This window comes from Cynocephalus volans, chromosome 10, assembly GCF_027409185.1.
Source record: "Cynocephalus volans isolate mCynVol1 chromosome 10, mCynVol1.pri, whole genome shotgun sequence".
Taxonomy (NCBI): Eukaryota; Metazoa; Chordata; class Mammalia; order Dermoptera; family Cynocephalidae; genus Cynocephalus; species Cynocephalus volans.
In genome coordinates, this window is record NC_084469.1 from 119519397 (window position 1) to 119541011 (window position 21615).

At 49.2% G+C, this 21615-nt stretch overlaps 1 protein-coding gene across 1 annotated transcript in view; it reads right to left on the minus strand.

Annotated features, from left to right (window-relative positions):
• The window catches only part of PLCG2 (phospholipase C gamma 2), a 139945-nt gene extending 119144 nt beyond the window's left edge, over window positions 1-20801 (minus strand). The window contains exons 1-2 of the mRNA XM_063111124.1: window positions 20719-20801; window positions 15081-15321 (exon numbers count right to left, since the gene is read on the minus strand). Of these exons, the coding sequence (XP_062967194.1) occupies window positions 15081-15273 (193 nt within the window). The 5' untranslated portion in view covers window positions 15274-15321; window positions 20719-20801. The remainder of the gene's footprint in view (window positions 1-15080; window positions 15322-20718) is intronic.
• Between the last annotated feature and the right edge of the window lie 814 nt (window positions 20802-21615).

Consider the following 21615-nt stretch of genomic DNA (forward strand, 5'->3'; position numbering starts at 1 on the left):
CGGGGTTGGGGCTTCTTTTTGGGGTGATGAAAATGATCTGCAATGAGACCACAGTGATGGTTGCACAACCTTATGAATATACTGGAAACCACTGAACTACACTTGAAAAGGATGCATCTTATAATACTGAATTAAATCTCGATTTTTAAAAAAAAGGTGGAATTCAAATGAGAAAACTTCCCACCAGACTGCTAACCTCCCCATCAGGACCCCAGCGAGGACTGGGCTCTCATCTAAAGATAAAGGAGTCTAAGAAAATTCTCCTTTGGAAGAATCCATAGTCCTGTGTGCTTGTATCTGCACAGAACAGTCTGGCAATAGGGGGGTCCTGAGATTCTGGGTCCCAGCCTCCCACCCTTGGAGGAGCTGAGACCACCTATGGGAAGCAGAGAAGCCACCCCAGGATCTCCACGCCCCCGAGGGCTCTCTAAGTCAGTGGTTGCAACCCAGGAGCACTTGGGTTAAATGCATTTGTTTTCATGTTTCCATTATCAACATCTTAAACTGAGAGATGTCACACAGGAATCCAGGGTTCTAACTTCCCTTGAAAAATCAGAAGAGCTTTGTGCACCAGCTGGAGGGACCTGGGCAGGGTGGTGCTCCCTCCCCGGGTAGTGCATGCACCCCAGCGGGCACAGCCCCACCCCATGAGGGTCACTCGCTGCATCACCTGCCGGCCCTGTGTCTGGAAGCCCTGTGCCGAGGAGCAGACATGAGTTTGGCCCCTACAGCCACAGGGCGCTCAGACCTGCCTGTGGATTCCAACAGCACACACACAACTGCTCACAGTAGGGACCATTTCACTCTCCTCCCCTCCATGATTGGGGACAGGGACAGAGTTATACAGGCAAAGCACTCAGTAAAGCAAGGGGACAGAGGGCAGTGTCCACCATGTGGTTCCTGTACTCTGGCACAGTGTAGCAAGAGGTAGCTGAGCACAATTGCTCCAGCACTGCCGGCCTGCATCCAGCCTGGCCACTTACTGGCTGGGTGACCCTGGGCAGGTGACTTTATCTCTCTGTGCCTTGATTTCCCTCATCTGTAAAATGGGGATATTAATAGTATCAACCTGATAGGGTTGTGGGATTAGGCAAGTAATGGTACATGGAAAGCCCTTGGAACTGCACCGGATGCACAATAAACACTAGAGGAATGTTAGTTCCCACAGTGGTGGTGGTGACGGCGATGATGGGGCGGGGTCCTGATAACCTTCCAGCTTTGTATGAAGCTGCAAGTGGCACTTTTGCCTGAAGTTGGCTCTTCCTTGGCAACCTGGACCTCAGGCCCAGAGTGCAGAGCCCAGGCCTCCGGGACCCCGGAGAGCAGCCCCTCACCCCACAACTCCACACTTCCCCCATCCCTGCAGCCTGCAGATGGGGCTACCAGGACACCCTGCTTCTTCTTGGGCCCCAGAGCCTTCATCCTTTTCCCAATGTAGGGAGAGGGGGAAGCTGGGACAAGACATGGGCAGCTGCCCCCACGAAGTCACCATGTTCAACAAGATGGGGCCCTGCTGTGAGGCACCCTCTGACCACCTGGAGGAGGAAAAGGCTGGCTGTGTGGCGGCACATGAGGCTGGAAATGGAAATCTGGACATGAAATGTGAACCGGGGAACCTTGTCCAGAAAGTAGAATGGACAACACAGAAGGAGGTCCACCTTGACTCAGCAGCTGGAGGGACCGCAGCAGTCCTCTGCTGTAAACTGTCCCAGGGCTCCCACCTCCCTCCAAGGAGAAGCCCAAGCGCTACAGCAGCCTTCCCAGCCCCATGCCGTGCAGACCCGCCTCCTCCCAACTCTCCTGCTTCTCCTACTGCCCATCACCATCTGCCCGGCCCCCTCGCTCCTCCCAGAACACGCCCACCTCAAGGGCTTTCTTTGCACTGGCCATTCCTTATGCCTACCACATACTTCCCCCAAGTATCCACAGAGCTCACTCCCTTACCTTTTCCATCTTTGCTCAAATGCCACCTTCTCGGTGAAGCCTTCCATGCTCCTGACCCACACAACCCTCTTCCTGTGTTCCACTTCTTTCCTATGCATAGAACTTACTCAATTATGATTTACAAGACAAGTTGTGAACCTCTGCCACATGTCTGCGGATTGTCCCAAAGCCAAGTGATGGTGCAGACTCCTGAGTCCTGACAGGCACAGAAGCTCCCCCGGCTGCAACCAGGGCAATGCTACCTGGAACACAGGTGACCCCCAGGAGAATGTTCTACTGTGACTGCCCAGTCATTTGCAGAAGCACTTTTGGAACTGGATGCCCAGGCCCAGCAATCAGATGTCACACTTAAATCTAGGATAGATGGCAAAGCCAGCAGACATTCATGGTTCCACATTTTCAGTCTCTGTGGGATATTAAGCCATCTGACCACACCAAGCAGAAAGCACCATCACCATCATCATGGCAACTGTCACATAAGGAACACCTTTGCTGCCTGGGGAACAAGGAAGCAGGTAATGCAAAAGGAGAAAAGAGATACATTCTAGAGCTGTGCTGTCCAATACGCTAGCCATTGGCCACATGTGCTACTGAGCACTCAGAATTGAATTGGTCTGAATTGAGATGTGCTGAAGATATAAAATACACACTGGATGTTGAAAACTCAGACCAATACCAAGAATATAAAATATCTCACCCAGTTCCTATCCCAGACGATGGCCTGTACCAACAAATGCATGAGCTGAGCCAGCACAGGAACTGCCCGGCTGTCAACTTCGGAATGTTATTGACCTCCTTCAACATCAGGTATCTCATCGAGAAGACTGGAGAAATACCATCTTCAGGGGGGTGTTGTATGGATTAAATGAGGACACCTCAGCAGACTCGGTCCACAGAAAGGGTTCAAAAGTTTTCCTACCATCCCAGTCATGCTGATGCTGGGGCGAGAGCCACAAGCCTTTAGCCAAGAGGAGCTTGATCGCTCCTGAGGTTTCACAGCCTGGGCCAGAGTAAACGCCAAACAGGAGGAGAAGGAAGCACAGACACTCAAGCCCCTGTCCTTGCCTAGGAATTTCATGTCTGAAAAGCGGACATCCAGATACCAGCCGGGGAGGGAGCTGGGCGTGCAAGTTGATGTGGCTTTTTGGGGGAAGGACGGAACACTCTGTGCCCAAAGCTCACCACATGGCCTTTCCATCCTCCTCGAAATCCCTTTAGAAATTTATCCTATGGTAATTTTCAAGGACATGCCTAAAATTTAGCTATAAAAATGTTCCCAGGATCATTGCTTGACACAGGAAAGTATGAAACTACATAATATCCCCAAAAGAGGAGACTGATTTAAAAAAAAATAAATAAATAAGGTGGAAAACTAAAGTCATGTAAAATAATATGGAAGACAAATTTACTGGAATGGAAATTTTCACAGTGGAAACAACCTAAATGTCCAGCATCAAAAGGCTAGATCGATCTACCGCAGTGACCTTGTTGAGTAAAATCGATCACAGCAGTTAAATAAAGCTACCTATGTCATCGACATGCGTGATCCTCGCAAACAGCGTGAGACAAAAATGCAGTGTCTTTGATGTAAAGACCTGCAAAACATATGATGCGTTAATAGTAGATTTAAATTTTTGAACCGGGAAAAATGTATGGGAATGATAATAACTGAATCATGATACTGGTTTCTCTAAGGACGCGGGGTACACAGGAGGACTTAATTGTATTTATATTTTATTTCTTAAAAACTGCAAAAAGCAAAAATGATCTGAAGCAAATATTACAATTGTCTAAGTTGTTTAAAAGAATGTATTCATTTCCTATGGCTACTATAACAAATTACCACAAATGTAGTGGCTTAAGACAACTCAAATGTATTATTTTACAGCGCTGGAGGTCAGAAATCCAAAACGGGTCTCACTGGGCTAGAATCAAGATGTGGGCCGGGCTAGTTCCTTTTGGAGGTACTAGGGGAGAATTAGTTTCCTTGCCTTTTTCAGCTTCTAGAAGCCGCCTGCATTCCTTGGTTCACGGCCCTTTCCTCTAGCTTCAAAGCCAGCAGGTACCATCTTCCAATCTCTCTCGGACTCTGACCTTCACTGCCTCCCTCCTATACAAGGACTCTTGTGATTACGTCAGATCCACCTAGATAACCCAGGAGATTATCTTTCCATCTGAAAATCCCTAAGGTGAGCACATCTGCAAAGAGCCTTTTGCCATATAGGGTAACATATTCACAGGTCCCAGGGATTAAGACATGAACATCTTTGGGGCTTTTATTCTGCCTACTACAGAGTGTATAGAAATATTAATAATAATAATAATAACAGAAGCAACAGCCACTAATTCTTACTGAGTGCTTGATGACTTTGGGCTATTTGTCAGGCACTATCCCAAAGGGCGATACATGATTAACTCCCCTAATCCCCATGAGAACCCAGTGAAGTACGCGCCACTATTATCCCATTTTATAGATGGGTACACTGAGAAGTTATATAACTTGTCCCCGGTCACAAATCACGTTAAGTGGCAAGGTCAAGATTTAAACCCTGACTATCAGACCCTAGGAACCTTTGTTCTTGAGCACATGGTGTTTGTCATATTATTTTCTACACCAAACTCAATGTTTAAAATAATTCATAATAATAATAAGATGGTCACAAAATGAAAATGGTAGATCACTAAAGCATATGATGAAAGGACTGCATTTTGTGAAAATGTATCTATGTCTTGCAAAAAAATTTAAAATCTGCAGGGGGATAGCTAAGTGTTAACACACATCTCTCCAGGTGGGGCAGTGGTTTTCCTCAGTCATTTGCAATTTGGACTGTTTCTACTAATGAGTTCAAGTTGCTACTATAATGAGGGGAAAAAGTGAGTTGTTGGAATTAAGGGGAATAAAGCAAGGTCAGAAGGGAGCAGCTCAGAGCTGTCTTAAACAGGAAACTAGCAGAACATTCCCCCTGAGCCAGCCTGGCCTTGGGCCCTTCTTACCTACCCCAGGACACAGACCCTCCTCCAGCAGTGTCCTTGGCTGGTATGGGGGCTGCTCCCATGGGCAGAGGCAGATGACAGGCAGGGACAGCCCAGAGTGAGTGGCTGGAAGAGCTGGGACGGGCGACACCAATTGGTGAAATCCAGGCCAAAGCAGCAGCCGCGGGAGGAGATCAGCAAATGCCCCAGGTACTGAGGCTGGTGGGTGGCGCTGACTCCTCCTCCTCCAAGCTCTGCAGGGTCCCCTTCCTACTGCACTGACTTTCTTACTGTGCTTGGTCTAGTGCAATTTTGCTAGTTTCCATTCTACAAATTACTAAGTCCCCATTTTTTCTTTCTCAGAACGGAATCCTTCGTCACACCCAGAGATGCTTCACCCCCCAAACTCACGCCCACCCGTGGCCACCAGCACAGCTTGAGTCAGCTGGAGGCAGCATCTCACAGCTTCTTCCCAGCAGTGCTGAGACACGGAGAGGCCCCCCACCCTACCCTGGCATCACCACCCATCCTGTTCACGGCCCTGTTGATGCTTCTCCTCCCAGCCCAGACCTCCACAGCATCACAGAAGGAGCTGTGCTCCCCAAACACATTCAGGCTCAAATCCAAGGGATCTTTACCCCAATAGGACCCCTAGCCCTGAGCCACAGAAGAAGAGGACCCTTCTACACGTGCGGGCTATACCTCAGCCCACTTCCCAGGTCCCCAAGCATGCAGGCACCTGCTACCTGGCAAATCATTACTGCCCTGTGACCGGGGGTCACCCTGTGTTAAGTACATAAGCACGCATGTTACAAATGTTTACATGCAATCCTCACATCTATCTGATGAGAAACCTCTACTGTTACCCCATTTCACAGATAAGAAAACTGAAGCTCAAAGAGGCCAGGTAGGATTGGCCAAGGTCACACAGTCAGTAAGTGCCAGGGCCAAGACTGGAACTGTGGTGTGTGCTTAAAGAGGAAGTTGTAACAGAGGTACCCTATCTTAACCCTGGACACTGTCGTCTTTAGGGAGAAACAAGGGGAACTGAGGCTGAGAGGGGCATCCAGGTCCTTTTCCTGACTTGTCTGTGGACCAGGTATCCAAGGAGCACCTACTGCAGGCCAGGCATGGGGCAGGTGCTGGGGAACCCTCTGGCAAGCAGAAGAGACAGAATTCCTGCCCTCCCAGAGCTCATAGTCCAGGGGTGAGGACCACCGAGGACAGGAAATGTTGACACCAGGACTTCTGGCTTCAACCTCAAACTGCAAAGCCCTTAAGTCTCTCCCAAAACAAAACAAGACATGTCACTTCGCTAGCCTGGTACACAAACTCCACATTTATATCTAAGATAGACTAGGGGCAGGTGGTGGATACAATTGTCTTTCCAAAAAGTTTCACCAAGGGGTGCTCTTTAACAGATCCTTCACCGGTCAGCACGATCCGTAAGAGACTTAACCTGCACCAGCTGCTATCCAGCAGTCCCAGTGACATAAAGTGAGATGCACCTGCATTCCCAGGGCTCAGCACTGTTTCAAGGGACAGATGCTCCCTCCCACATCTAACCACTAGACTATACTCCCTTTTACGCTCTCAGGGCCAAGGTCAAGACCAACACAGTGAGAAAATAAGAGGACACTTGGAGTAGAGCAAGGACTCAAACTGCTTTATGACAAACTCCAACTTGTCCTTAATATCCAAGGCCACATGCATACATTAATCACCATGCAACCCATCGCCCCTCCAGCTCCTTTTGAAGAGGAGTATTCATTTGCTATGGCTGCCGTTAACAAATTTAGCACAAGCTAGGAGGCTTACACGATAGAAATTTATTCTCTCACAGTTCTGGAGGTCCAAAGTCCAAACTCCACATGTTGGCAAGGTTGGTTCCTTCTAGGCAAGAATCTGTCCCACGCCTCTCTGCTACCTTTTGATGACAGCCAGCCATCCTTAACGTCCCGTAGCTCATAGATGCATCTCTCCACTCTCTGCTTCTGTCTTCACCTGGCCTTCTCTCCCTGTGTTTCTCTTTCCTCTTCTCATAAGGACACCATCATATTGAACTGGGGTCCACCCTATCCCAGCATGATCTCATCTTAACGAATTACATCTGCAAAGACCCTATTTCCAAATAGGGTCACATTCTGAGGCACTGGGGGTTAGGACTTCCACATATGAATTGGGTGCAGAGACACAATTCAACCCATAACAGGCACCCACCCCTGCCCACCAGCCCGGAAGGGGTCAGACGATGGTCTCTAACAGGAGACCACATCTGCCACACCCAACACCCAGGCAAAGCTGACCACACCAGAGAGGACTCTGGTCTCAAAAGCAGCCAGTCCACACACACTGGCTTAAAAAGACACAGCCCTTCGGAGGGAAGCCTCCCCTCCAAATCCCTTGCTGATGGGGCCATGGTGCAAATCCAAGGCATGGAGAGACAGGAGAGAAAACTAAGAGAGCAGATGAGGACTGTCTGCAGAAATGTCACCATCAGTGGCTTTTGTCACAGACAGAGGGGGAGACTCCTCAGTGCCGACAGCATGCTGTTCCCCACCCCATGAGGCCCCGCAGTAAGGCTGTTCATTTTTCTGGATTCCTACAAGAGCCCCAAACCCTTACAATTATTCTACTTGTTAGCCTTCAGTGGGGCACCTATAGCTGCCTCTGCACCCTCCAAAATTAGGAGGACCTGGAAGGATGCTCAGCAAACCCACTTCCTATTCTTCCAGCACACAGCTAGAGCATGGTTCCCAGCATCCTTGCAGTTAGTCACCTGCCACATTCTGGTCAATGCAAGGTGGGAAGAAAAAGGTACATCAGTTCCAGTATCCACCCCTCTACTCCTACATGCTGGCCAGACTGAGGATCCTGTGGTGGCCTCCAACACCTTAGGGGATGGTGGTGTTACCAGACAGCACAGAGTCCTGTCCCTCAGTCCCACTAGATCATGACTTGAGAGAGATAAACTTGTACTATATCAAGATAAACTTGATTATTACTGCTAGCCTGCTCTGACTAATAGGGAAGCTTTATTGCTATGCCTCTGCTGGAATGCTCTCCCCCAAGAGCTTTCTGTGGCTCCCTCCTTCTCACCCTTCAAGTCACAGCTAAAAGGTCACCTCTACAGACAGACTAGCCTGAGGCCTGCCCTAGCTAAAATAGTGCTCCTGGTTGGTTACTCTTTGTCACAGCACCCTGTTTCTTTCCTTCCTAGCATCCATCACAACCCAAAATGACTGAATGTGTTAGTTTGGCTTTTTCTGTCTTTCCTCTGAGACTGTAAGCTCCTCTAGGGATCTCCACTGTCCTGTTCACTTTATCCCCAATGACAAGTGTACTACCCAACAAACACCAGGTCCTCTTTGAGTGGAACAAATCCTAAGAATATTGCTGATTGACAGCCCTTGAAAGACAAGACAGATCAATTCTTCAACCATCCAGCAGAAAAGCAGGGCTCTGTCACCACCAAGAACAAAAATGTCAACTCTATTTTCCACCCCAGCAGGCTCCAATGTGGATGATACATAACCAAGACGGGGGAGCAGGACAGCCCGCTGGGCGCAGGAGGGAAAATCATGATATAAAAAGAAGTTCTGATCTTATCTCATCCTTCCTACAACGTCATTCCCTTTATGTTGATGATGATGGACGATGACCACGTCAAGAGCAGGTAACATGCACATCCTCTGCCCAGGCACCGTTGAAGCATTTCACATGAGTCTATCGCTTCATTTCATCCTCACAAGAGCCCTTTGAGACAGGTGCTTTTCTTATTCTCATTTTACAGATGAGGAAATGGAGGCACAAAGAGGTGACATGAGAAGTCCAAGGTCATGCCCCAACCAAGTGGTGGAGCCAGGATTTGAACTGGGGCAGTCGGGCTCTGGAATCTCTTGTACTTGTCACTGCACACCTATAACCGAAACATAACTAAGTTTATGAACAGAGGGGCATTGGCTGAGTCTTCTTTCTGATGAGATGCTTGACGGGAGGAGCTTGGGGACCCCTGTCAGACAATCGACTTCTTCTCAGACAGAAGATCCCAGTGAGAAAACATCGACTTCATTGTTTCAAGAACTTTTTGATAAAAAACCAACTTTCAGAATTATTCATTTTTTTGATGGAAGGAAGCCCATGGATGCATTTCAGAATGAGCCGAGATACTGTAAAATCCCACTTTACTACCCCGGTCCTGTTCATACTTTTCCACGCCACGTTCACAGTCTCCTGCTGGCGCGTCCTTCTGTCACCCCACTAATCCAGCCACCTCTAGGATGAGGTCCCGCCCTCTGGGCATCTGCAGCACCCTGCAGAGTCTGCTCCACACACGAGTCCCTACCGCTGTAACAAAGTCTGAATGAAGCTGTCGTTCTGGGTCCCAAGCAGCGTGCTTCTCTCTTACCTACAGAACCAAACCACCTTTGAGACCATTTAGGAGAAGAAAGCAACACAGAGCAGGAAGATTTGAGGCTCTGACCGCAGACAGAATGAGTTTACGTGGTAGTTCTGCTTTTCCTGTACTTGGGCTTGTTACCTGGTCTCCCCATAAATAAGGTAGGGATAATTCCTGTTTCCCAGGATCCCTGTGGGGATTTAATGAGTTGCTATAGGTGATGAGAGTACACAGGGACCAGCACATAATGAGCATTCATTAGAGGTGGCTCTCACCAACAGTATTTATTATTACTATTATTATTATTATCAGACAGGCAAGCCAAGGACCTCATACCAAGGAAACAGAAAGCTCCTGTGTTTGAGAATCCCTCGTTCATGGGCAACCACAACTTGCCAAAAATAAGCAGAAAGAGAAAACAAGTCTCAGTGAAAGTGAAAACTTCAGGATAAAAGCCGATTCAGCCAAGATGGACTTGCTCCAGACCCTCAAAGGTGGCTCAAGGCCACGGCCAACCCTATCCAGACCCACAAATAGGTAGCACCACGTGGGCTCCCAAGACACACCAAAGGCCTCCCAAATGGTGACCTGCAAGAGGACACCTAAGGCTCAACTCAGAAATGCCCAGAGCAGGCCTCTTGCTACCTGGAGGCTGCTCAACTGGGGCCCCTTGGAAGGAAAAAAAATAAACATACACAGCACTTCCCAGAAGTTCCACAAGCCCCCTCCCTTCATCTACAGACTCTCTTCAACTCCCCGTGCAGAGGACGAGGGATGGAAGGAACCCCAGCACCGTCTTAGCCAACACCCTTGCAGAGCAAAAGGGAGACTAGACGCCAGGAGCTAAAGTGGTTTGCTTAAGATCCACAGTCTTCTCCACTAGAGGCCAGGCTTTGGGGCTCCCCACCCAGCAGCTTTATTCTTTTTGCTTTTATAGTATTAAGTTTCAATTATGCAATATTTCCCACATATAAAAAAGTACATAAAATAAGATCCATTTCACTCTCTTCAATAAGACAGGAACTACTATTATCTCAACAGATTGAGAAACCAAAGCACAGAGACACATATCTAGTAGGTGGTAGAGCAGGAGTTGGAACCATGAGTCGGGATCCAGAGTCCACGTTCATATGGTGGCTTGTGGAAGCCACTTCCTAAGAGAGAAATTCCCTTTCCTTGAACTGAGCTGGTCTGAGCAACCTGAGCTGGAGCAAGTGATTTTCTGGGACTTCTGAGGCTAAGTCATAAGAAGCCCTGCAGCTTCTGCCTGAGACCACCACAGTTGTGGTAGGCGCTTGGTTAATGGTCCCAGCTGAGCCCAGTCTTCCAGCAATCACTACCAAGGTGCCAGATGTGTGAATGAAGATTCTGGAACCTTCCAGACCAGGTGACATACCAGCTAAGTTCCATGAAATGACCTCAGCCCAGGCCACAAAGAGTAGAAGAATCACCCAGCTGAGCCCTGCCCAGATTTCTTACCCACAAATCTACTCGTTTGCATTAAATGGCACCCACTGATCCCACCTCAGGACAGTCATCCCTGCTGGCCACCTGGTAAATCCCTCCCTCCTCTCTCCACACAAGTAGCTCCTCCGCCTGAGGCCTCCCCCATACCCCCCCAACACACACACACACACACACACACACACAGACACACACACACACACACACACACACACGCAAACACATTCAGATGGACAAAAGGCTTCCTCCCTTGAGCGATACCCAGTGCAAGTCCCCACCACGGTACTAATCAGCAATCCTGCAATGGCTAGCTGAGACTCCAACCTTCCTCTCTCGCAGCAGAGTCTAGCACCTAATACGATGGCAAATATGGGCTAAACAAATGAGATAGCTCCATCATGACAGGATCCAAAAAAACCCCTATTTTACCCAGTGACATTTTATAAGTCTAAGCAAAGCAAACCCGTGCCTTCAGAGCAGTTTCTCAATCTCAGCACCACTGACATTTTATACTGGATCATTCTTTGTGGTGGGGACTATCCTGTGCATTGTAGGGTATCCAGCAGCACCCCTGACCTCTACAAACTAGATGCCTATCGCACCCTGTCCCCCAACTGTGACAATCAAACATGTTTCCAAATATTGCCAAATGTCCCCCGGGGTGGTGGGGAAGGCAAATTGCCCTGGTTGAGAACCACTAGCTGCTTTAGACGTGGGATCCAGTTGTTTCCACCCAGGCCCGCATGGGGGCCGTTACACCTAAAAGTCACCCGCCACTTGCCAAGTATCCCAAAACCACATGCCCGCTGCACACCCCTCAGTAACCAGCAAGTTCCTGCTCACCAGAAACCCCTGAAAGAATGCTAGAACTGGGGGTTCCCCTCGAGACTTCACCCTTTACAGCAGAGGACTGGAAAGGTGTCACTGACAGTCCCCACCCAGGGCCTAAAGGCCTGCTCTCTCAAAGTGGTTGGGGGAGCATCACTTGCAAGCTCTTCACCCCTACACTGACTTTTTCTGTCACTTTACAAACACCACCATCTCAAACTTGACCTCCACAGTATGTTCAAAATGCAAATCCAATCATGCCGTCTTTCTCCTAAAAACCTGTCAATGGATCCCTTCTGACCTCCAGATAAGGTCCAAACACCTAAGCAAGACTCTAAGTCCCCAGACAAGCTGGACACCACTCTTCAGCAACAACAGCAGCAAAAGTCATCATAGCAGTTCCCACTGATTGCTAATCATCTGCTATGAAGTGTGCTGAGTGCCTTCAGTGTATCCACTCATATGCTTGTTCCCAACCATAAGCCTGTGGGGTGGACACCAATGTTATTTCCATTCTACAGATAAGGTCATTAAAGTTCAGAAAGTGGAAGTTACTTGCCCAAGGTCACACAGCAAAGCTCATCAAACAGTACTGGAAGTCAAGCCCCATCCTGCTTGTATCTAACAAAACACAGAGGCTCCATGAGGATGTGAATCTAATCTAATTACTGCTCTATCTCCAGTACCTAGAACAGTGCCTGGCGGAGTGGGCACTCAAAAAGGGGGAGGCAGTGGGGAGACAGAGTGGGGGGTGAAGGAGGGGCAGAGAAGAGGACGGGAGTTGGGGGAGGGGAGAGAGTCTATCTAGAATGGTGTGGATATGAAACCTGGCTAGTTACCAGGATCACCTGGAAGACTTATAATTCTGAATTCAGCCAAAGTGATGAATGACCATCGTTCTCAGCCATTCCAGGAAGAATTAAGGAAACAAGAAGGCTGAACAGGTGGAATAAAAGAATGAATTGATTTTACTTAAGTGAGAGGGAGAACTACAGGACATGGATTTCAAACCAAAATCCTGCCTCATGCCCATAAGAATGAGCTTCAGGAGAGGGTTCCAGTAACCTGTACTTTTAAAATCACCACTCCCAGGTGTTTCTGATGGTCAGCCAGGCTTGGGACCTGGAGGTCAAGAAGAGAAAGGAACCTGCCATCCAGTCTCAATGTGGCACACCTGCATTTACCATCAGTGCCTGTCCCCCCCCCCATGCAGGCCCCCACCCCAGCTGCAACAGGTTCTGGGCCACCTGGGAGGTCAAATGCAGCCATTGCAAACAAAATTGGGAGAAAAGTTGGCTGCCTTCACACATGGGCATTTTCAAAGTAGGATTTCCGGCTCTGTGCCATCTGAGACCTACTCAGCTCTAATGTCAGGAGAAACCTTTCAGAAAGCTGTTCAGTCTCACTCATGATAAGATAAATTAAATTAAGAACTATGCCAAGCTACCAGTCTATCTGTGAATGGCCAAGTGTAGAATCCCCTGGCAGTGTGGCTAAAGTGTAAAGTGGAGCAACCTCTTTAGTGGGGCGTTACCAAACTGCGCTTTAAAGTTAAAATACACTGTACTCTTTAACTCAGAAATAAATCTTCTAGGAAATGTCTTTCAGACATGCCCACATGTGTGCATAAAAGAATAATGCCAGGATAACCCTCCCACACTGTTGGTGGGAATGTAAGTGGTGCAGCCACTTTTAATCAATGAAGTGTTTAAATACAGTTAGCTCACGATCCAGCAATTCCACTCCTAACTACATACCCAAAAGAAATAAAAACATGCATTCACGCAGAAACTTGTACACAAATGTTCAGAGCAGTGTTATTCATATCAGCCAAAAGGTAGAAACAACCCAAATGTCCATCAATAGATGAATGGGTAAAAAAATTGTGGAATATCCATATAATGGAATATTTTTAGCCATAAAAAGGGATAAAGTAGTGATACATGCTACAACATGGATGGACCTTGAAAACATGATGCTAAGTGAAAGAAGACAGACACAAAAGGCCACACATTATATGATTCCATTTATAAAAGCTGTCCAGAAGAGGGAAATTTATAGAGACAGAAAGTAGATTCATGTTTGCTTGGGGCTGGGAGGTATGGGGGTGATGGCTAATGGGTATGGCATTTCTTCTTGAGATGATGAAAATGTTCTCAAATTGATGGTGGTGGTGCTTGTACACCTCTGTGACGATACTAAAAACCAGTGCATTGTAAATGGGTGAACTGCATGTATGGTACATGAATTATATTTCAATAAAACTGTTATGAAAAAAGAATGCAAGAAAAGTTGCTCCAGCTAAAAACAAAAGACTGGAAACAGCACAAAATGTCCATCTCTAGGGTTAAACTGGTACCCTGCAGCCATGTGCCGGAATGCTGTGTGGCCGTGAAAGCATGAAGCAGATCAATACATGCTGATAAGGAGCCACCTCCAAGATAAGAGCTAAATTTAAAAAAAAAAAAAAATCAAGGTGCAGAATTGTATGTAATAGTTCCAATTTGTGTAAAAACACACACATACGGGCCGAGCCCGTGGCGCACTTGGTAGAGTGCTGCGCTGGCAGCGCAGCGACGCTCCCACTGCGGGTTCGGATCCTATATAGGACTGACCGGTGCACTCACTGGCTGAGTGCCGGTCACGAAAAAACGACAAAAAAAAAAAAAAAAAAAAACACACACATACTACACAAGCATAGACTATTTCTTGAAGACAAAAGAATTAGGTAATGAGCTTGCCTCTGGAGCATCGGTCAGGGCCTGGGGAAGAGAGATGCTTGTTTATGGGATGTTTGACTCCCCAACCCCCAAGAGTACATTTTCATTTTTCAATTAAAAGCTAGTTAATAAAAAATATAAATTAAAGCAAGTCCCTGCAACTGAAATTTGCTTAAGTGTCCTTACTCATTTGTTAAAAACAGTCTTTGACATTTTAGGAGCTGGGCCAATTGCCCACTCAAAGTGAGGTGGGAAAGGGAAGACATCTCCACCAGGACTAGAACTTCATTTGAAAGCTCCGAACATTCCATGACTTGCTCCCTCTGCTTGGAGACTAAAGCAAAGGTCTCTGGCTGCTATGGCTTGCAGTAAAACGCAGTAGGCATTTGGCTACCAAGCTACAAGTTTCCACGAGTGCAGGTCAGTTAGCCCTTAAGAGGTAGGACAACCTGACCAGCTTTGGGAACCAGACCATCCTGATGCTGTCAGACGGAGCAAACCCACCAACCCAGGAGATCATTGCCAAGTCAGCCCTCTCAGGCTTCTGTAATTTCACCAGCACTCTCCTGGCTGAACCTCCCCGGAACCCCAACAGAGTCCCACATAGAATGGCAACGCTTTCATTTTTAGAACAAAAGAACGCAACAAACCAGCAGCAACTGCAGTGACAACTGAAGGCAGGAAGGGGCAAAGGTGTCCAGACCACAGCCCGGGAGGGCCAGGCCACACTGCCCCAACCAGCGGGTACTCACAGAAGCCCTCGATCTTGTCAGCGGTCTTGCTCCAGGCCACCTGCCGCGTCTCCATGATCACCTGGACAGTCCTCCGCTCGGGGGTGGACTTCCGGAAGCTGAACACAGTCATCACCGTCCCCAGCTCCAGGGCTCGCTTGATCTGACTCTTCTCATATTCCGGAAGGGCATCCACGTTGACCGTGGTGGTCATTGTTAGCCTCTCCAGGGAGAAGGAAGGAGTCGGGAGAAAAAAAGGAGGCTGGAAGGGCAGAACAAAAGAGTGGACTGATTTTAGTTAATTGAGGGGGGTTCAGATACAGGGGGTGGACTTCAGGAGCCAAAATCCTGTCTCATGCCTGTTAGGATGAGTTTCAGGAGAAGATCCTAGTGCCAGGGAATCACTACCCACTCAGGGAGCCCAGGCAGGACACAGAGGTCTAAATGGAAGCCAAGGTGTGGGAGGAGCCCTGACCCCCAATGATCCAAATGTTACCCCAGGTCTGAATAATCAAATCATCCCAGCCTGGCAGGGACCCCCTCTCTCCCCACCCACTTTTATCCTGTAGAATATTTGAATAGCCATAGCAGCCCGGGCTGGCTCCCAACCCCCAGCACACCCTCAATGCCGGCATCCTTTTCTACCCTGCCTAGAGATTTCTAACCATCCCTTTACTTCCTAAGCAAAATTAGAAACAGAAAAAACAAAAACAATTCTAGAGTGTGTCTGTGGAGACCCAAGCTATTGATTCCTCTGCATGGAAAAGAGCTGAAAATGTCAGGGCCCAGCAGCCTCAAGTTCAAATCCTGTTGTGGGTTCCTGCCAACTGTATGACCCTGGGCAGGCTGCTTGACCTCTCCATGCCTGTTTCATCGTTTCTAAAATGGGATTGTTAGAACAGTGAGGCAGCCTAAAATGGGATGCCACAGCAAAGCCCTGGGGTAATGTCCAGCACCCAGTAGGTGTCCTTGATTGTGACTTATTCTTGTGGTGGTTGATATTTGTGGCAGGTGCTCTGGCCCAAAATCTTGGAGGCATCTTGTCTAGACTCTCTGATGCCCACCTACAATCCATCAGCAAATCCAGAATCCAACCTGTCTCACCTCTTCGCTGGCTCCTCCTACAATCTCATACTTGGATTATTCTGGTCACCTGCTGACTGGTCACCCCTTGTGCCCTGGCCCTCTACAGCCAATTATCAGACCAGTAGCCAGAAGGATCCTTTCAGAACATGAATCAAATCATGTCACTCGTCTGTTCAAAACCCTGCAGAGCTCCCTGAGCTCTCACTCTGCACCACTCCCCTATTCTGCCTCTCAAATGTCTGAAGATACATTGTCTGTCCCTGATAGGGGACTTAGAATGAAGGGGTCCTCAGGCTCTGGGGCTGAACCACCAGGGCCCACCTAGCTAAGGAGGCTGCAGCCAATACAGAAAGTCACTTAAACCCTCTGGGCCTCATTCCCACTCCAATAAAAGAAGGTAACCTTATCCACCTCCTAAGGTTTTTGTAAGGATTAAACAAAATGATACATCTTGGGCCCGTAAAATGATACAAAGTCAGTGCTCCTTAGATTTAGCAATTGTTTCTACAATCATGTGTCACTTAATGACAGGAATATGTTCTGAGAAATGCCTTGTTAGGCAACGGGAACATCATGGAGTATACTTACACAAACCTAGATGGTATAGCCCACTACATGCCTAGGCTACATGGTACAGCCACTAAAATCTTGTGGGACCATCGTTGTATACGGGTCTGCCATTGACAGGAGACACTACTAGGCAGTTCATGACTAGATAACCATCAACTGTTCTGTGTCTCTCTTACCTCCCTCCAGATGCCTTCATGCACTCACAGTTATTACTCTGTAGCCCCCAAGGTTACACAGCAGCACTAGAGAGCTCTCCCAATCCAAAGACCAGGAAGTGAGAGGCAGGTGTCCTGCCAGGTGTCAGCCTCCTGCCAAGCTCAAAATCTGGGCCTCAGTTCCCTCATCTGTAAAATGGGGGTAAAATGCCCTCAAGAGGCAGCTGGAAGGACTAAAAGCTACAATGTATGTACAGCCCATAGCATTTAGCAGGGCCTCAGTTGTCATTAATCAGCCAGTTGGTGAACATGTTAATCAAGTGTCCACTCTATGTCAGGCACTGAGCTGGGGACTGGGCTGCAAATGGAGGGCTGGGAAGATGGGGGCGGGGAGAGGAGGCCCAGGACTTGCTGCCTCCTCCCTCCACTGCACACCCCTCCAACTTCCAAAGGCACCTCCAAGGGTGTGCTGACAGCAAGAAATAAAATCATTAGTTACACCTGCTCTCTGCTCATTTGGAAACAGACCAGTCAACTGGCAATTCTAATGTAGACATCATGGGGGGTGGGAGGAAGGGAGCAGTGAGAAGGGGCTCCAAATTTAGTTTGGGGTTGGGCTAGAAGCTTGGAGAACTCAGAGACGGCTTCTGGGGGCAAAGTGGGGGAAAGCATCTGAAACCAATGTTTTAAAAAGATGCAGCAGGAGGGAACAGTGTTCTAGTCAGAGGAACCGGCTTAAGCAAAGGCCCAGAGGCAGAACTAGCAGGGTGCACCAAGAACTCTGAAACTTGTCAGGAGAAGCTGGAATGACCTCCGGCTCATCCCCCAGGACAAAGGGATGGACAAAGTGCCCCATGGCCCATTTCGTCTTTGTCAAGTAGCTGTTCATTGGGCCCTCCCCAGGTGCCAAGCACCTGCCATACCTGGTTCATCTCATGTATCTCAGTGAGGAATGCCAGAGGAGAGCACTGAAGTCCTGAGAGGTGAAAGTACTTGATCAAGGTCACACAGACAGTGACAACACGAGGATGGGAACCTGGTCTGCAAAGCCCCCAATCCTTCAGCACCTACTTTCTGAAATGCACACTCCCGTGGCAGAATTTGGCCAGATACTAAGTTGCCCCTGCCCCTCTCAAGAGGTTAAGGAACTTGTCCGAGGATGCACCACTAAAAGTGACAAAACGAGGTTTTGAACCTGGTCCTGATTCCAACACTCTTCACTATGCTGACTGCCCTATCAGCCATGTGCCCCTGGAGTTCCCCACTCCCAGGCCTCAAGGCCAACATCCAGCAAGACATAAGTAGGAAACACAAGCCCCATCACAACACCTGCAGTTAAACAGAAACCAGGACAAAGCACCAGGGCCCTCAGTTCTTTCCAACCCCGGCTCTGGGCCCCGGGATTCCAGTTACTTCCATCTCGGAAGCCCAGGGGGTCAGCTCAACCATAAACACCAACCTCTCATGTTGCCTCTCCCCAACTGGGAAGAGATTCTTACAGCCAAAAGACCCTTGGAGTCAACCATCAAAATCCAGCCAGCTGCCAGCTCTGGCCTCCAGAGTTCCAGGCTTTAACACAAAGGAAAGGAAGTCTCCAAGACCTTGACCTCAGGAGAGGGCACTGACCACCACAATTTCCATTTTGCTTCTGCTTTTTTTTTTTTTTAGAAATGAAATAGCCTTGAAATCCCTCTTTGTTTCTGTTTCTCATCTTCAATGGGTAACTTTGTAAAACAACTTATGGTGTAAATACTAACATGATTAAGATTTTAAAAGAGGTCTTGCCATTTTTACATTTTATGTTCTGCTCTTCAAAATAAACTTCTGACATAAAAGAACCCAAAACCAGGAAATAGGGAAGTTTTCTTCTCTTCAGTGTTCTCTCACATGTTAGGGCAGTACAGGATTTCATTCAAAATCCCACCGAATAATTCCGTTAAAATTTGGTACAGCCAAATCCTTGAGCTAGGTGACTACCCTTCCTACAGATGGAGAGACATGATCCCTGCATCTCACAGCCACCCTCAGCATCAGAGGGATACATATTTTCATTAAAGGAACCAGGTAGTGTCAGCTGCTGTAGGAGTGTAAATTGGCTCTTTTTCTTTTTTGTAGGACAACCTGTGAGCATCTATTAAAATGTAAAACATGCATATGCCTTGATCCAGCAACCACACATGTGCAGAAAAAGACACGTGCAAAGATGTTCACAGAATAGCTGTAATAGGAAAAGGAAAAAAAAACAAAAACAGGAAAAAACTCAACTACTTGTCAATGGGGGGCAGCGGATGTCCTTAAATATTGGAACAAATACCTTAAAGAATGCTCAGTAGCTATTGGAAAGAATGAGGGAGAGATTTTAGAAACAATTTGATCTGGAAAGATTCGTGTGATATTAGATGAAAAAAGAGTTGCAAACCACATAGAAAAATACAATTACATTTTTGTAAAGGCTGTCTGCTTATAAATCCAGGAGAATGGTTACTGCTGGAGGTGGGAGAGGGTGGAGGGGACGACTTTGTATTAACATAAGTGGTGACATAATGGATAAGCTTTTCTTTTTTATTTTACTATTTTCTAAATTAAGTGCTTTCAGAAATTTTCTCACCAGCAATTTTCCACCGACTCCACCCAGTGAGCGCAAAGGGCTATTCATGGGGTCCCTGCTTTGCCTCTTGCAGAGGAGCTGCTTATACTCCACGTGGGGTGGGGGTGGGGGTGGGGAGGCGGTAGTAACAGGGAAATTTAGGCATCAGTGAAGGCCATGCTGAGCACTATCCCTGCGGTGGTGCACACATGGCCCACACACCTGTGTAGCAAGAGTAATGCTTGAGACCGGCATGGACCCCAAAAAGGCCCGCAGAACCGCAGCTAAGGAACGTGTAGCCCAAGCCCCACGAAGGGCCCTCTAACCAGAGGGTAAAGAACCTTTCCATGGATAAAGCTCTAATTCTCAACAAGGCCCTGGAAAGTACGTGTGAGTGGCTCTGACATCCAGGGGGGAGAAGACTCAGAGAGGTTCTTCAACAAGCCCAGGGCCACGCAGATGGAACTGAAATTCAAATTAAGTTCTGAATGACGAGGCCACCTGTTCCGTTGCGCCTGTCACCCCCTCACCCCAACATAGCCTCTCGCTCTAGTTCAAGACCTGGATCTCCGTCAGCCCCACCCCAGCCTCCGCGGGAATGCAGGCGCCAACTCCCCTGTCCAAACGAGACCGTCTTTAACTGGAATCCTTCCCCTACGGGAGTAATGACCTCTTTGAGATTCCAAAACATAACCAGGAAAACTCACCGACGTACACACATAGTTACGCACACAACTGTGCGATGGCGTGGGGGAGGGAATCAAGACTATCCCAGTGACTCTCCGAGGGTGTCGCGGGGAGGGGCTGCGCCCCGGGTGCCATCGCTGCCCCGCCCGCCCCCAGCCCGCAACCACGTGTGGACGACGGGGAAGTGCGGTCCTGAGAGGCAGCGAGCGCCGCGCGCAGGCGTCCGGAGCGACCGCGCCACCGCGCGCAGGACCCCTGGGCCAGAGGAGCCTGGAACGCCAGCGCTCGCCGGACCCCCCGCCCGCGAGCCGCGCCCCTTCCTCTCGGTTCCCATTCAAAGCCGGGGCCGCCCCACGGCACGGACCGGCGAGCTGGAGCCGGCCCCGGGTGAGGAAGTGGCCGGCGGCTGGGCCGGGACCCGAGCGGTCACCGCCCGGACCCGGAGCACAGCAGGTGGGGGGCTCCGACGACGCGCCCCGCCCCTGCGCTCGCCGGCTGTGCCCGGGTGCAGGTCCCGCCCGGGCGCAGGTCCCCGGGCGCCCCGCGTGCGCTCCTGCCCGGCCCGGCCACTCACCTGGCCGTGCCACCGGGCGCAGCCGCCCGCGTCCGGGCTCCGGACACTCCCTGCAGCGCACGCCCGCCGCCGCCGCCGCCGCTCGCTACTTCTGCTTCGGCCGCGGCCCCGCGCCACGTGACCCCTCGGGGCCGCCTCCCGCGCCCGGCCCAGCCCCACAGCCGCCCTGTCCCGCCCCGCTCTCCGTGCGCCCCAGCGCCGCGTCCCTGCTCGCGCTTCCCGCCTCTGCGGGCAGGGAGGAAACTGAGGCAGCCCGAGGGGAAGCTACCTGCCCGACGTCACTTGGCCAGGTGGAGAGAGGAGCAGTCCCCCAGTGACGTGGCGTTATGGAGCGCCTACGGCACACCGGTGTTTCACGTTCATTCCATGTGCTCCTCACACCACCCACCAGGAGCTGCCTACTCACCGCCGTAATTTGAAGTCGTCACTAAGACGGCGCTGGAGTCAGACCACCTCCTACCAGCTTGGGCAGGCCACTTAAATACCCCCAGCCTCAGTTTCCCGATCAGTAAAACGTGATCAAAATAGTGCCAGCCCCAAAGATTGGAACGAACACCACCAGACAATTGATCTCCCAGGTTCCCAGGGAGAAGAATGTAATATGTTCTTTAGGAAATAACTGCCTTTTGTCCGTTCCCGTGTTTCATGATGCAGTTGTATTCAAATCCTTCCTGTGTCTTGGATGAAGTATCTTCTTAGTGACTAGGACTGTCTTTAGAGGCAGAGCTGCAGAGCTGTCACTTCAATTTCACTTCTAAGTTGCCTGAGGCAATTTTTGAATCTAGGAATGTCACACTAACTGTGAATGTTGTGTCCAAAGCCACAGGATTCGTGTGCTGACTTTAGGAAAGTCTGTCCATCCATGTTTCATTGCTCCTAGCTCAGGTGTGTCCTGGT